Here is a 17,601-nt window from a genome sequence, read left to right as displayed (position 1 = left end):
ATGAGTTCTTTCCTCATCAAACATGCATCCCATACACATTTCCTTAGAAAGTCGCTGAATTAGTTTACATATCTCAATCGCATAACTCAGTGATAACCAATTCTCTAAATGTATTCTGTTCTCAAAATCATCCACTTCATCCACGAGAACACGAGATGGTCGTATTTTCCTAGTAATTATTCGCTTGGTACTGTTAGTCGAATCACAGAAGGAACTTTTAGCATCCATAACGCATTCCGTACGACTCTCAAACCAGTGGTTAGATTTTCTTACTATTGTTTCATCAAAACTGTATTCGCATCTTAAAACATATTTCCAACTGAAGTAGACAGCTTTTTTCTTATCGTTAGTGTTCATCTTCTAACGCAGTTGTTACAGATAATGATTAAAATACACTTTTCTTTATCTTATAACACATATTCAAATGCATTCGTTAAAAGACAAGTTGTTATTGGATAATGCTAACAAATGAAACTGGTTTCAACTGGTTTGCTAGTCAAAAGAGTATTTCAACATATATCTCTAAAATAACACCTTTCAAAAACACCCGCTTTTCAAAGGGGGTCATTGTACCTACTGTCCTCGTTACACGCTTCAACAAAAGTAACCCGGTTTCCTACGTATTTCGTAGCGTCTATAATAAGCCTCGGAACTCGGTCAAACCTAACAACAGACGCGTGTCGCCCACTGTACCTCCGAACAATACTCAGAACTCGGTCAACGTTACAATAGACGCGTGTCACCTACTGTACCACCGAACAATAGGTGCATATCTATTGTAATAATGTCAACAATCAGAGACGTCACCATTATACTAAGAAAGAACAATAGGAGATGTCTCCATTGTACTAAGAGAGAACAATAGGGGACGTATCCATTGTACTGGAGTGGGGACCCATTGTATCGGAGGTGCATATCCATTGTACTGGAGGTGCACCCATTGTATTCCCATTGTTGTCCCCGCTACGTACAAATTATACTACTGATATAATACTTACCGATTCATATATTAACTTTATTTTATGCATTTATCAAAATTTTGTCAAAAATTAATCCAGTAGTCTGAAGGTTAAGAACACCCCAGCACAAAAAATACAAGACCACAACAAAGTCTCTCCCATGTAACAACTGCTTATCCAGCATACATACTTACAATTTTTTCTTTGAGAATAACATGTCCAAGCAGCTGATCTTCCAAACCCTTCATGGTCACTGTGAAGTCAATAATGGATGTTTTGGCACTAACCTGGGCAAAAACAATAAAACAAAACATGCTAACTAACTAACTAAACATGGCAAGTTTTCTAAAAGTTCAAGATATTCTGTACTGAACAAAATGCATGTTTAACTGGAATTTTTATTTATTCCATCTTCTTAAATTGTCAAAAGTGTGAAGTAAATAATACATTGCCAGTGAAAATTAATTATGTTGAGGCTCATGCATTATCCCTCTAGGATTCAGTTTCATAGAACCTTTAATTAAATACCACATAGTGATAAGTAGAGGAATATATAACTTACAAACAAGTTCGGATACTGACCCATGTGGATTAATTAGCTCAGCTGCCATCTTGAATTAAAGATGGCTGCCAAAATTGTGAAGGAAAAAAATGCCAACAATGGATTTAGGTTTCTTTGGGATATAAATAATTTAAAAAAATAGTTATTCCAAAATGTAGTAAAAAAACAATGAAAACCCCAAATTCATGACATAACAGTGTAGACTACAATACCATTCACCTATAGTAAAAAGTTGTTTAATAACGTTAAGTAACTGATAAAATCCTACTAACAAGTACCAATCTTATTCATTACCTCAGGTGAATATGATGGATTTGGCAGCTTTGTAGTGATGTATAAGTAAAAGCCTTTCATTATATCAATCTCCTTATCGCCAACTTTAAGCTGAAAGTAATAAAACTTTTTAGTAAAGAAATATTTGCATATATCAGGCCAGGTGTTTATGAAACTTTTAGAGTCTAGACACAAAGCACCATACCAATGTTTATGCATAGGACATCATTAAAGATTTAAATCTAGTTTTATAAGCACATGCAAGCCCAGAAGCAAAGACTCAAAACAAAACAAAAATTATACTAATAATAATGATGATGATGATATTGATAATAATAATAACAACATTAAACAAATTAAGTGAAAATATGTCAGTAAAAGTTAAACATTGCAACTCTTTCCATGTAAAATTAAACAAAGCAGTTGACACAAGGTTAAATTTTGCACAGGTGTATATTTGAGGAGAAAACAAAAATCCTCATTATTTAAATAAAATACATAATTAATAGTTTAATAATTTAATGGGATACCTTAAGAGTGGTGCCCAATTTGATGAAGTTCTTCTCAAGAACATTGTCAAGGGCTGGATCGAGTTCTTCTTCAACATCCTCTATCAACAAAGGACGTCCCAGTGACAGACAGTCTTCCAAGTGGGTTCGGAAATATTTGTGATTCAGTGAGGTTACCTAACAAAGGCAGATTATTCCGAAATAAATATAACCGTCGTAAAACAGGTTTAGATAGGCCTTTTGGCACAGGTATTAAACATAAACTGATGAAAATGTTTTCCTTATTCAGAACTATTTAACTTGACCTTTTACCAGATGCGTATTTCTTCCCTAAGTCCACTTGAACTGACAACTTTCCTTTAGACCCATGGCTTACTGTGGAATTCCATAGACAAACTACGGTTGACCGAGCTGCTTAATCTATCCGGTATAAATGAAAACCTCCACAGAGTGCAACAAATCCAAAGTGGCAGTGGGTCAATATACGTAAAGAACCTCGGTGGTGTAAAGGTTGTGCCATCGGACTTCAGGCTGGTAGGTACTGGGTTCATATCCCACCTGAGGCAATCAGGGATTTTTCATGCCAGTACCAGTTCCAATCCAGAGTGAGTGCACCGCTAGGCTCAATGGGTAGGTGGTAAGGCCACATACACTAAGTTTCACCAACTTCATGAGTGCGATTATGGGTGTGTCCCCTGTGTATGACGTCAGGTTCAGTGTACCACGGGCTCAGGTGATACCGAGATAGCTCAACTGACAACAAACATGGAGCACAGACCTGTCAAGTAGTCCCATACCAAAATGGAAATACTGTGGTTTCACCATCTCATCATCATCCATGTTTGTAATGTCAATTTTTTTGTAAATGTCTTTGTCTCTGTGTTAAATGTTTGTGGCATTATTTATATAACTGTTCATAATGTATAAACCTGAAACCAGCACACTAAACTCCAAGAATGAACTCGTATCAGCATGTCGACACAGACGCAAATACCTTCTGTGCGCATACCACACATCACCTATTATAGACCTGCATAGTGACGTAACCTCGACGTCACAGAGTCCATTACGTCATCAGCTTTCCGTTGACGGTGTAATTAAATCTACATCTGATGAGTGAGAGCAATAATTCAACTCTCTCACGAAACAAGCCTGTCATGTAGAGAAAAACATACACTTTTTAACGATATATCTGGCTCCCACACGGTTGAGCACTCTATAAAATAGCGTCTTTCAACTCGAAAACGACTACTATTACAAAGCTCCTTATATTGTTGAGCACTCTGAAAGCCGCCATGGAATGTGTAAACTTTGGATACTCTACCAAAAAATATACCGATCGCGAAACCTGATGACTACAGAAAATGCTTCTTAGAAAAGACCGAGTCATTCCTAAGGAGATTAAGATGGAGATCTTTCTTCTTCCTCAATCCCGAAGTTGCAACACAACAGAAAGAAAACATACGGATTTAACACCAACAAATCCCCTCCTTCTATACCAGAACTCAAGAACTTCGAAGAAAAAATGGTAAGACTAGCTAAAAATCTACAATTTAACAACACATCAAGCAACCAACTACAGCGAAAACTCGCTAAGGACATAAACACTATAAAACATGACAAGAAACTACTCGTACCTGCCGATAAAACCACAAACTTTTACAAGCTAGACACCACCACTTACAACAGACTACTAGATAGCAACACAACCAAAGCATATAAAACAGCGCCACAGAACTCAGAACAAGAGATAACCACTAAAGACAAACACATTGCAGAAAAACTAAATCTAGCAGACCGCATAGATACAACAGCAAAAAGTGAAGCATTTATTACGTTAAAAGACCACAAACCAAACTTCTCCAATAAACCCACCTGTAGACTAATAAACCCATCTAAACCGGAAATTGGCATAATAAGCAAAAAAATCTTAGAGAGAATCAACAGAAAGATTCTGAACACAACCAGAACAAACCAGTGGAGGAACACGTCAGACGTGATTAAGTGGTTTAAAGCAATATCCAATAAATCCAACTATTCTTTCATATGTTTCGACATATGCGATTTTTATCCATCCATAACAGAAAATCTCGTGAAACAAGCCCTACAGTTCGCATCCAAATTCGATGATATTTCTAGCGATGAGATGGAAATAATATTACAAGCAAGAAATTCACTGCTATTTAACAACAGCAAGGCATGGTGCAAAAGAGGCAAACAATCACGGTTTGATGTAACTATGGGTAGTTACGATGGAGCAGAAATTTGCGAAATAGTCGGGCTCTTTCTTCTTTCAGAACTACAAGCCAAATACGGCAACAATATAGGACTATATCGCGACGATGGCCTAGCTGCATTCAATGAGTCACCGAGAACCATAGAGATAATCAAAAAAGATATTTGCAGAATATTTGCAAACCATAAACTCAAGATCACCATAGTCGCCAACAAAAAATCTGTAGATTACTTAGACGTAACTCTAGATCTTGAAAAGAGCTCAGTCAAACCCTATATGAAACCAAACAACACACCTTTATACATCCACAACAAGAGCAACCACCCTCCAAATATCATCCGCAGTATACCAAAAACAATAAATAAAAGGCTTTCTGATATATCTTCGAATGAGTGCATCTTTGAAGAAGCGAAACGCCCATATAAGGAAGCCTTACTCAAGAGCGGATATAACTATAACCTCAAATACACCCCAACAGCAGCAAAACAACAGACGCAGAAACAACCGCAATAGAAACATCACCTGGTACAACCCACCATATAGCTCCAACGTGAAAACCAACGTAGGTCACCAGTTCCTCAGATTACTCGATGAGTGCTTTCCCAAAAGCAACCCTCTCCACAAAATTATAAATCGAAACACCGTTAAAATTAGCTATAGCTGCATGCCTAATGTTGGGAAAATAATTTCAGCGCATAACAAAACTCTACTTCAACAACACAGAGACAAAGACGCCGTTCCCCCCAGAGAATGCAACTGTAGACGAAGAGCTGAATGTCCACTTGAGGGCAAATGCTTGCAGAAAGGAGTAATATATCAAGCTACCGTTAATACACTCGATAACAACAAGCAAGAAACATACGTTGGTTTGACCGAGAACACATTTAAGACGAGATATACTGCGCACACGAGCAGTTTTCAAAACGCAACACAGAAGAACGCAACAGCGCTAAGTCAGTACATTTGGACACTGAAGGATAGATTCACCCCATACACCATTAAGTGGAAAATTTTATCCAAAGCAAAATCATACTCTCCAGCGAGCAAAAGATGTAACCTCTGCCTGAAGGAAAAACTGTTCATAATGTATAAACCTGAAACCAGCACACATCTGATGAGTGAGAGCAATAATTCAACTCTCTCACGAAACAAGCCTGTCATGTAGAGAAAAACATACACTTTTTAACGATATATATATATATATATACTCTTCAAAAAAAGAAACGCAAAAGGGTACAAATGGGTTATAACTCCGATTTTATGTTTCCTACCGGTTCATGCTTTGTGAATATAAGGTCATTGCATGTCCCAAACACATTCCCACGGTTACATTCGATAAAACGCAGCTACTGTACATTAAAGTTCCAAAATGTGAATATTCGCAAAAACGCAGCCACGTGCAAACCATGTCACCACTGCACGTGCGTTGTCTGCACGTGCAACATGAACACCGACAGTATAAAAGTGCAGGGTGTTCGCTTGCCTGGCCTCTGTATCTGGCCGACAGTTGACAATCCAGGACATGCCACGTCTCAGTGAACCGCAGAGAAACAATGCCATCGGCCGACTAGACGCAGGCGAATCCAGAACGGCCGTTGCCAGGGCATTCCATGTGTCCCCAAGCACCATCTCCAGACTGTGGGACCGTTACCAGCAACATGGATCAACATGTGACCTCCCTAGATCCGGTCGACCACGGGTCTACCCCCGGGCAGGACCGCTACATCCGGGTACGCCACCTTCGGGAACGATTGACTACTGCCACCTCCACAGCCGCAGCAATACCAGGTTTGCGCAGGATATCCGACCAGACCGTACGGAACCGCCTACGTGAGGTAGGAATTCGTGCCAGACGTCCAGTTCGAGGTGTCATCTTAACACCACAACACCGTCGACTCCGACTGCAGTGGTGCCAGATTCATCGACAATGGCCTCAACTGCGATGGAGACAGGTGTGGTTCAGTGACGAGTCCCGATTTCTGCTCCGACGTCATGATGGAAGATGTCGCGTGTATAGGCGTCGTGGTGAACGTTATGCGGCAAACTGCGTGCAGGAAGTGGACAGATTCGGCGGGGGTAGTTTCATGGTGTGGGCAGCCATCTCACACACTGGCAGAACTGACCTGGTCCACGTGCAGGGCAACCTGAATGCACAGGGCTACATTGACCAGATCCTCCGGCCACACATCGTTCCAGTTATGGCCAACGCCAACGCAGTGTTCCAACATGACAACGCCAGGCCTCACACAGCACGTCTCACAACGGCTTTCCTACAGAACAACAACATTAATGTCCTTCCTTGGCCATCGACATCACCGGATTTGAACCCAATTGAGCATATATGGGACGAGTTGGACCGACGCCTCCGACAGCGACAACCACAGCCCCAGACCCTGCCCGAGCTGGCAGCAGCCTTGCAGGCCGAGTGGGCCACCATCCCCCGGGACGTCATCTGTACTCTGGTTGCTTCAATGGGCAGGCGGTGCCAGGCAGTTGTCAACACACGCGGAGGCCACACCCGGTATTGACTCCAGATGACCTTGACCTTGGTGGTGTGTCCTATCACTTACTCACAATGGACTAGAGTGAATTGTGAACAATCCTGCAACATTTGGTAATTATCGGACTCACCATTCAATAATTAAATCAATTCTCCAAATGTTACGACAATGTGGTTTTGCGTTTCTTCTTTTGAAGAGTATATATATATATATATATATATATATATATATATATATATATATATATATATACACACATATACATACACACCAGGGGTGGGGAAAAGCCCTTTTTTGCCGGTCTCGGACCGATTCACAATCTTTGAGACCGAAATAATTTTTTGAAAACATGCGTTTGCCGGTCCCACTTTTATTATTTTTTCGGTCCGAAAGCGTCTGTCCATTTTTATTATTGGAAACAACTTTAATTTGTTATTGATGTTTCTGAAACTCAATACTTACCTAACAGGTGTTTATTTTGAGTCGTCATACATTTAAACCGGTCACACGGTCACACGTTTAATACAAATCAATCGGTCATGTTTTGTTTTTCTATCAATGACCGGAAATAGAAACGTTGAACACGGTGAATGAGCTATTTGTGTCACTTCTCAGTTTGTTCCTGCACAGGTGTCGATCGGTACACAATTACAATAGGTTTAATTAAGTCGGCCAGTAATCTTTAATAGCACTGTGATCATGTGATAACAAAATAATTACATCAATGGGATTAGCACCAAAAACCGCAATGAACAGTCGGTCACAACCGGTCACGAGATTAAAGGTTTACTTATTAGCGATGATACCATTTATTGGTGATAATGAAGGAAGGACGTATGCTTTAATTAAAACAAAAACCTAGAGTTCATCTTTAATCAAAGGTGATACTATTTTTGCAAATATGAATACGCTGCAGGTATGCCTATATTTGTCGACAAAAACAAAAAATTTAAGTTTAACGTATGTATACTGTTTTGCTGGGAAAAGCAGATGCTTGCGATTTGTATTGAGATATCAATGTCATTGCTTACATGGGTAAATAAGAGTAAAACACGAAAACAAGACGAGGTAGATACGGACGACGCGGAGGTTACGGACACAGGTTCTTCCCCAGCTAAGAAGAAAGTTAAAGTGCGATGTTTTCAGTCGGCGTGGTTGAAGCAATTTAAGTGGCTAATTTGTGATGATGGAGGTCGACAGTTGTATGGGGAATTGTCGGGTCGCGTCGCCAACAGGCCTTTGTAAAATAGTACTTCCGTACATGAACGCTGAGAGACTTTATATGACATTTACATAAAGAGTACAGTGCTAAATATATTTATTGTTGACTGTTAAATGTGTTTTTCATTATTATACAAGTAAATTGCTATTTTCATAATTGAAAATGTCTTGGTGTTTTTTCTCATGTTTATTATGAATGGGATGGGTATATAATATGTTATGGGAAGCAAAATGGTTTACACCGGTTGTCATACACAGTAGCTCAAGTTCAAGGTGAACCAATCAGCGTCGACGTTATTAATCGTTCAGTCGGCAACTTCTATCAATAGTATCATTGAATTAGGTGTCAAGTTGGTTGTTCAACGACACTTATCAGGACGCGTCAATAAAACAATATAGTAAAGAACCATAGCATAATATGAAATGAATTAATATCTTCCTTATTAGAAACATCATTTAATGTACAGATAAGTAGGTGTTTTAATGTACGTTGAGGGATTGGGTGTACGTGCAGTCGGATATTTTACGAGCAGTAAAGTCCCATAAAACGATAATAAACTATAAATTCATCAAGTAGGCCTATAAAATAGTTTTAAATTTTTTTAACCGGGGGGGGGGGGGGGTTAGGCTACTAATTATGTCATAGGTGGGACCGATTGGCAATTTTGATTTTCCCCACCCCTGATACACACATATACATATATGTATGTAAGGAGATTTTCTGTACTTTAAAGCTAAAAGTGTGTATAACATATTCAACTTCAGTGTCTTTTATCTAAAATTTGTCTTTTAAGTAGACTGAAACAACTGCAGATTTTTATTTATTTTTTTAACTTAACCTTTCAACAAAATGAATCACTCTTATCATTACTGTACGATTTTCTTAACCCTAACCCTAAACTTAACCCATTTTCTTTCTGGGGGAGGCTCCCCATACCCCCTGTTGACTGTGGTTGCATTCAATTCCATAGCGCCATAACCAAAAATTTCTTTCCGGCAGAAACACTGAACTTGTATTCTGGATAGAACAGGGACTTTGTTTTCTTAAATTGGCTTGATGATATAATTTCTGTTCTTGAATAGATATAAAAACTGAAAATAAAACATGAAAACTCCAGTAAAGGTGGATTAATGAAGAGTGTAGGAATTTTTTATTTTACCACCCTTCATGTGGTACGCCTGACTATACAGACTATTGCTGTCTGGACTAACAGGATTTCATTTTTTACCCATGTATGAATCAACCATCACAGTGACAATAAAAATCAAATCAAACCGAACCATAATCTTCTTATTCATCATTAACTGAATATTTTATACCTGTAAATCATTTTCCTTTTCTCTGTTTTTAACCCAGGTTTTCCCCTGACCTTGTGGGTCGATAAGCAGAGGATATCGTGAGGCCTTTGTTGTAATGATTCCATTCTGTATTGATAAGTCATCATTAGGAAGGCCTTGAATATTCCACTCGGAGATCTGAAAATCACAGACAATAGCTATGATATTTATTGCGGCTCATACAGATACATATGACTCCCTAATAACAACCTTTCGAAACAAAACCTCTCAAACAAAGCAAGCACTTAGGGGGGAAAAACTGATACGCAGAGTGTAAAACTAACAGCTATCCCTATCCATACCTTCATTTATGGAGAAAAAAAAGGTGATATTATCAGTTTAGAAAACAAAAATAAACCCAAGTATTGTTACTCATATGGTTAAAAATATCTTGGTACATATCAAAGTGATACGTCCCACTAGAATGCCAAGTGGGACGTAACACTTTGTCACATGACATCATCGACTGGTGCACTACAACCTTAAAGGAACGAGTTGAGTGATATAAATTAATTAAGATAGATTTGGGGTAATAAATAGGATATTAAACTTTCTACCATTTCGTATCATGTTTACTGAAAATTTGGGATGGAATTTGATTGTTTGCATTATACCATGATTGCCTCTGTAACAGTCTGTCACAAGTTGTACTCTCTGTTCATATCATAAGGAACAAAAAAACTAGGCGTATAACATCAACAATTTTAAAATATTTGACTAACCATTTTTAGGTACTAGAACATGCAAAACATAAACCTAACAAAATGGAAAAGTAAATGGCTAGTTTGTGGATACTAAAAATATCAAACAAACTTGCTAAAAGTTGGATAGTACAAATAAATAAGAAAGAACTGAGAAAAATGAGTGAAAGAAGTTAAACACTGATGTAATCTTTTGCAAGCAATTATCTTAAGACTCTAAAATTGCCTTAGTAGGCCAGTATTAAAAAAAAAACCCACATTTCAGTACCCTATTTATCAGGAATCATAAAAAAATACAATTATAAAATATGATCTTACAGTTGGATTATCAACAAGCATGCCAATAAGGTTAATATTTCGGGTGTGTGGAATATTTCGAGTGCTCATCTCCTTATTCCAGTCTGATATTAGCTTGGTGCGGAACTCTTGGTTGAATGGACCAGAGTAGGACAAGAATCCCGTACACAACAAGACATCTCCAACAAGTCTGTAAAACAAAAAATTGGTTTTAACACATTGTTTCATTGCTGACAAGATCTTTGACAAATAATCAATGAATCATATCCTGTAATTCAGGGCTAATAACATGTCAACCATTAACAATAATCATTGATATATCAGTCTTCAAGAAAAACACTGGTTTTAGCACAGACAGAGTTTCAATAATTATAAATAAACATAATAAACAATAATTATTGGTGTATATATTTAATTTTTACACAGCATAATACCTTTCTATTTGGGCTTTAAACTCGATACACTGGTCTGTCCATCTTATTTTCTCTCCTGCCAATCCACCAATCAATGCAGAAGCAGCACCCATACGGCGGCGGCAGTTTTCAGCATCATCCATTAGTTCCTGAAAGTATCAACAACACCAAACATTTATATCAACAATCATATTAGGATCACAAGAAATATATTGCTCAAGTAAAACTAAACACCATAATTTAATATGGCCAAGTAAACAACCATAGCATAAGAAACAAACATATTTACATATTAAAATTAGCCAGTGCTAACCCACTATAACTGTGATTAAACCATACATGGTCCAAACCATAATAATCAGAATTTCACAGATCATGTACATAATACATGATACAAAATATCTAATTATTATCTTCTGGGGGTTTTATGTGATCATGATTGACAAAATATGCATCTGAATTATGAAAAAGTTTTGCAAAAAGTAATAACAAAGGTAACAGCAAACTGTATTTCATACTTTCTTAATACACTGTGATCAGTTTTGAAAAATTGCTGTACTGTAGCTCCATTGTTACTGTCAAGTTACAACCAATTTCTGATATACTAGGATGTTATTTTACCAGCTTCTAGCTTGTATTAAGCTTTTGACCATATTTGACCGGGGGGGGGGGGGGGGGGGGGGGGGGGGGGGGGGGGGGGCAAGACAACTCATTGTGAGCTTAGCATGGGGTGGGTTTATTCCCTGACAAGGGGCCAGTTTTGTTGAAAAAAATTAATAATAATAATTAAAATAAATAATAATAAATGAACTAGGAAGAAAACAAAAAACATTCAGTAGCACATCTATTAATTAATGTTCCATTTGTTATTAATAAATAATAATTGTTTATTAATTAATTTATCTTTTTTACTAATATCTAATTATCAGAAACACACCTTCTATGTTACAATTACTTACCAGTGCTGTTTATTTACATTCAAAATTTAATGCTGAGAAGATTTAAAACAGCAATTAACAACAAACTCAACAGCATATACACACGTTTGTGACACAGGCAGCCAGCTTACATTACAAAGAGTTGTCAATCTAGGTCATTGTTCTTAACCAATCAGAATAAGCTATTTCCCTAATTAGCATAAACTGTGGACCCAGTGTGGTGGTAAAAATAGACATTGGTTTTAGTTCAGACTTAGGCTTGGGTACTTCAAAGAAATACTGCAGGCATGAAACTGAAAACAATGTTACACACTGTTACTGTTAGACTGCTAAATCTCACTGGTGGTAAAATATTGTGTTACATTTGTGTTTAATAATCTGCAGGAGGTATGACCTTTTAACTGAACTTGAGCAAACTTGCAATTTCGTGTTATTTATAAGGTGACGAAGTTGGGGGTGGGCTTATTTACAAACGAGTACCTAATTTCTTAAATGCTATCAAAATGGAGGGGGGCTTATTCAAAGACATGGGCTAATTTCCGGTCAAATATGATATATTCAGAGTATGCTTGCCAATAACACTGGTAACAAATATATTTCTTAACCTGTTTTTCTCTCATGGCTGCCTCGTAGACAGCTTGCACAGCATCCAATTCCTTTTGTTTCTCATCCAGCAAACACTGGGCATGATGTAGTTCCTTTTGAGCCACTTCTAACTTGGCTGCTTGCATGGCCAAGTTTGTCTTTTAATAATAATAATAATAATAATAATATAACGTGTTACAATAATAAATGCTTGATTTACTGAGGCTAACAGAGCTACAAAATGTTAAAAAAGTTAGTAATTGAATTCACATCATCATATATAAATCTGAATAAAACTTAGTAGTGTTTTGCGAGAATGGATTTTGTAGAATTTCAATGTATTCTAATTTACTATAAAATAAACTGAAATAACAACGGGTTTGCATTTCATACTTAAACCATTACAAATCCTCTATTTTGTTGCATAAAATATAACAAGTTACAACATTTTACATCAGCCTTGGTGCTGTAGTGGTTAAGCCATCAAATTTAAGGCTGGTAGATACTGGGTTTGCATCCCAGTAACAGCTCCCACACAGCAAATTTTAACGACTCGGTGGGGAGGTGCAAGGGCACTACATAAACTTCTCTCTCACTAGCCACTAATCAATCCACTGTTCTAGACAGACAGTCCAGACATGTGCCTAGGTTAGCGTGCTTGAACCTAAATAAGCATAAATGATTGAATTAATAAAAATCTCACATGTTCACAATACATTTAACAATATGGTCAACCATCATTTTTCTTCATACCTTGAGTGGCAACACGTCCTTGTTAATTTCATAGAAAACACACATAGCTTTGGTCCAAGCGAGGAGACCAGCCACATTTCCTGAGACCCTTTTGGCCGTTTCCATGTTGTAGTCTTCCATACCTAGATATGGATCAAGCAACTCCACAGTCTCCGCATTGATCGAATCATTTGGAAAGTTCATCAGAGTTGTTAGAAAAGATGCCCCGGCCATTAACTGTAACAATAAAAACACATTATTTGCATCTGATGGGGTTAATGCCTCAGAATAAACAATTTTATTTCTAAGTTTAAAAGCAATCTACTGAAGCATGTGAAGGAAGGAAGGAATGTTTTATTTAACAACACACTCAACACATTTTAATTATGGTATATGGCGATGAACATATGGTAAAGTACCACACAGATAATGAGACAGGAAACTCAGTCACCAAACAATGGGCAACTCTTTTCCGATTAGCAGCAAGGGATTTTTTATATGCAGCATTCAACGGGATATAGTACATACTACAGTGTTTGTTACATCAGTTGTGGAGCACTGGCTGGAACAATAAAATAGCCCAATGGGCCGACCAACAGGAAACTATCCTAGACAGCAACAAGCAAGTGCTTTATCACTGGGCTATGGAAAGACTTGGATGTGTAAATATTCAGTGCATGGTGGGAGAAAACAGATGATTCACAGTGTGATGTATCAACCTTTAGTGATTCACTCCAAGACGGTTTTGGACAGGGCCGGTCCGGGTCCATCTGCAAGTGGTCGATCTTTTTTTGCAGCAGTAGCAAGACACAGTCCATGATTCTCATGATCAGGTGAGGTGGTTTTCCCAGTTTCTTCACGGTGGCAATGTCAGATGGTTTGATGGTCTAAAAACAAAGGAAATATGTCACACAGTTATTTCACCTTTCCAGATTTACAAACAAACAGAAGTACACCACCATTAAGTACATATCTTATTTGTAGAACATTCAATGCCTGTGCAGAAAAATAACCATCAGCATTTTGAAATATTTTTATCAAAATCTTAGTTTCACGCAAAATTTATTTTAGAAAGTGAAGTTGCATGGTCATGTTCAACATAAAAAATCAAAATCATTCCCTGGGAATTCTCATATTCAAAATTAGATCACTTTAAGTATCCTGCTAGTGGCAGAAAACCTGATTTGTATGTGATTAAATTGGCTTTCGTGCCAAATGTGAAATCAGTCTAAAACTTATTTTTATTGCAAGCTGATTATAAATATACATAAAGATAGTTTGAACAACGATTAATGCCATTGACCACATTTCAGCATAAATTTACAGTTTTTCTATTAGTGATGGTTGTCATTTCAGCTATGTGATGTGTAAGATCGCACATATTTCCCATGATACATTTTACAATCTAATGCCAAAAACAAAGTTATAAAAAATGAAATTGTCAATTTAATACACCTGAGTATACACACTGAACATAATTTAACTATAAAAACTATCAATACTGTCCCCAAAATGGTAATATTTGTAATATAATTTTCTGACTCTTTTATAAGTCAAGACCCTACGTTATGAAATAATTCTTTGATGATAAACAAAATGCAACGTTAAAGGTGAAGATATACATAAGTTAAGTGTTAAACCTGAAGAGCAGCTTCAGCCTCTGCCAAAGCTGGTTTAGCAGCTTCCAACTTCTCGTGTGCAACAGCTTTCTCCACGTTAATTCCATCCACAATTTTTTGCGCTTTGTCTTTGACTTTCTCAACCTCAATTTTAACATGCTCTGCAGCTTGAGCACTCACTGTTACTTCAGTCAAAACCTGAATGAACGAATGTTTAATGACACCCCAGCACAAAAAGTAGATCAGCTATTAGGTATCAAGCAAGGGCAAGTACATGAATGAATTGATGATCAACATCAATATATAAGTTTAAAAATTTAGAACACTTTAAAAGAGCCAAAATCTGAAATAATTAGACAGTAACAGAATACAGATGTGTATGCAATACTATAAATCCATTCTTTTTTTTAATAGGCTGCTGTATTAAATGGTTAGTATAATTATAAAAAAATTAAGAAATTAATAATAATAATAATAATATACTACGGCCTTTTCTTAACAATATACAAATAAAAAACTATAAAATCAGGGATTTATAAGGAACAACATTTTTTATTTTTTGCACGTACTGCCCAAGAAGATGTATACATTGTTTAGATCAATTTAATTACAAAATGTTAACATGATCAGCACTCGAAACTAATTTGATGTACAATAAATGACTGGTTTCTATTTGCATTACACCTACAGTGTTACTTAGAATAGTAAATCACCTAGTACCAGTGTAAACAGCATGAAATCGTTTTCATCTGTTCAGCATAGATGTGAATAAAATTAAATTGGTAAATAGATTAATTTTTAGTTGGTGTATATTGATGATGATTAGATTTTCATATGAGATTGGTGAATAATTGGGAATTTATAGCCAAGGAATTGGGAATTTTCTATGACATTTGCTTTTGGAAAGGTACCGATGTCCGGTACCGTACAACGCCTGGATAAATCCCTGACAATATATGTATACAAATGTACAAAACAGATGTTGTGTTCATACAACTTTGTTTCATGGTATCTAGCAATATGGACAATGATGATTATGTACATCTTATCAAAATAATATTTAAAGCAATTCTTTTAAAATATATTAAGACTCCTAGACCTTTTGACATCAGTGGGCAAGCTGTATCATATAGCAACACCAGAATATCAAAGACTTTTCTTGAAGTGTCCCATTTTTGGTTTTAGCCTTAAAAGATTTCTCTCATTTATGGAACACAAGCCATATGGTTTGATTGTATTTTAATGAAACTATATGGGAAGCAATACTATTAAGAGATTTGTAAACAAAAATAGCTTTGTTATTCAACCTTTTTGTTCACTGTCAGTCATTTTTGTTTTTTAAAGAAAGTATTTGAAGGGGCATCTATGGTTTATCCAATGCATTTGGCTCTTTTTAACAATTTTGAGATTCATTTAGATCTTGCTTGAAAAGGTTTTCCCATGTTGTCAGGCAGTATTCAAGTACAGCCTTAACATTAAGAACTTTACAAATTTTATCAATTTGTTCATGCATGTGACAACATATTTGGGGGAACAAATCATATGCCTTTTGGTACAAGCTTTTTGCTTTTAAGTTTTAGTTAAAATTACAGTTTTTAGGTGGGGTTTTTGCTCAATTTGTTCCCCAACATTTTTCGCTGAAGAATTAAATTAAATATTTTTTAAAGTTAGATTTCTATAATTTCATAAAAATTTCAGCTTGCACTCAATTGCTAAGTGCAAAACTGAACCTGCAGGTTAAAATCCCATTATTTCAATGATCTACCTCATCAGCTCTTGCATTGGCCACTTCCAGATCTTTTTCTTTCACGACAAGCTCTTTACTTAGTTGATCCACAGACACGGTCGCTTCAATGAGCTTGTCCAGTCCAGTGTTCATCCTCTCAACTGATTCAGCAATTTCTTTTAACTTTTCCGAGTAAACAGTCTTAAAGCCATTCAAGAAGGAAAGATATGACTTGGGAGTCACATGTGTTTGGCGGCGAAACCTAAAGAAAGACAATTTGACATCAACTGAATATGTTCTCTGTGGTCTTTAACCATGTTTGATGTCATATAACCATACACAGCTAAAATATGTTGAATGTGTTGTTAAAATAAAAGAGCTCTTACTTTTCTTTCACTTTAATGCACATCTCACTCATTTGTATTCCCTTAAATTCCTTGAATTTAAATACTGTAAAATACTTTATTTTCGCCGCATCCAATTTTTGTGATTTAATGAAAATTAGTAAGTTCGCGAGCATTTATTTTCATGAATTCCCATTCCTCCACCAATAAAAAACAACAACTACTGGTTCTGATGTTAATAATTTTGACGTTTATTGTTTACAAAATACAGCAAGCTTATGCATGGTGCTTATAGGCTACCCGTGCTCTTTTTTGTAATTCTCAAACTTGTTTAAAAAAAACGAACCCGAAAACAAAACTAGCGCAAGTGTGATTTAAACATTATTTATTACTGTCAAAATACTCTTCAGTACGATTTATGATCAACAGGCAAATAAAACCTTTAGTGTGAAAGCTCATTATGAACTACGAGTATGGCATCGCTACAGCATGCAAGCTGAACCTGGATTTGTTTTCACTTCCACATTTTAACAAACTGTGATGTTTACTTCCGTTTTATAACATTAATATTGCTTTCATCACCAGCACTTATAGAATAAAACCATAAAAAAACTTTGTATTGTTTATTATCATGTAATATATTGTCT

The 17,601-nt window shown here is 36.5% G+C and overlaps 1 protein-coding gene across 1 annotated transcript in view; it reads right to left on the bottom strand.

Moving 5' to 3' along the window:
- LOC121386244 (dynein heavy chain 8, axonemal-like) overlaps positions 1–17,601 on the bottom strand; it is a 240,158-nt gene that overhangs the window by 24,099 nt on the left and 198,458 nt on the right. The window contains exons 61-71 of the mRNA XM_041517077.1: positions 16,650–16,872; positions 14,906–15,082; positions 13,985–14,152; positions 13,287–13,502; positions 12,554–12,691; positions 11,032–11,159; positions 10,619–10,787; positions 9,582–9,737; positions 2,325–2,480; positions 1,816–1,905; positions 1,154–1,246 (exon numbers count right to left, since the gene is read on the bottom strand). Coding sequence (XP_041373011.1) covers positions 1,154–1,246; positions 1,816–1,905; positions 2,325–2,480; positions 9,582–9,737; positions 10,619–10,787; positions 11,032–11,159; positions 12,554–12,691; positions 13,287–13,502; positions 13,985–14,152; positions 14,906–15,082; positions 16,650–16,872 — 1,714 coding nt within the window. The remainder of the gene's footprint in view (positions 1–1,153; positions 1,247–1,815; positions 1,906–2,324; positions 2,481–9,581; positions 9,738–10,618; positions 10,788–11,031; positions 11,160–12,553; positions 12,692–13,286; positions 13,503–13,984; positions 14,153–14,905; positions 15,083–16,649; positions 16,873–17,601) is intronic.

Source organism: Gigantopelta aegis, chromosome 12 (genome assembly GCF_016097555.1).
Source record: "Gigantopelta aegis isolate Gae_Host chromosome 12, Gae_host_genome, whole genome shotgun sequence".
Lineage (NCBI taxonomy): Eukaryota > Metazoa > Mollusca > Gastropoda > Neomphalida > Peltospiridae > Gigantopelta > Gigantopelta aegis.
This window is presented reverse-complemented; position numbering and strand designations above follow the sequence as displayed.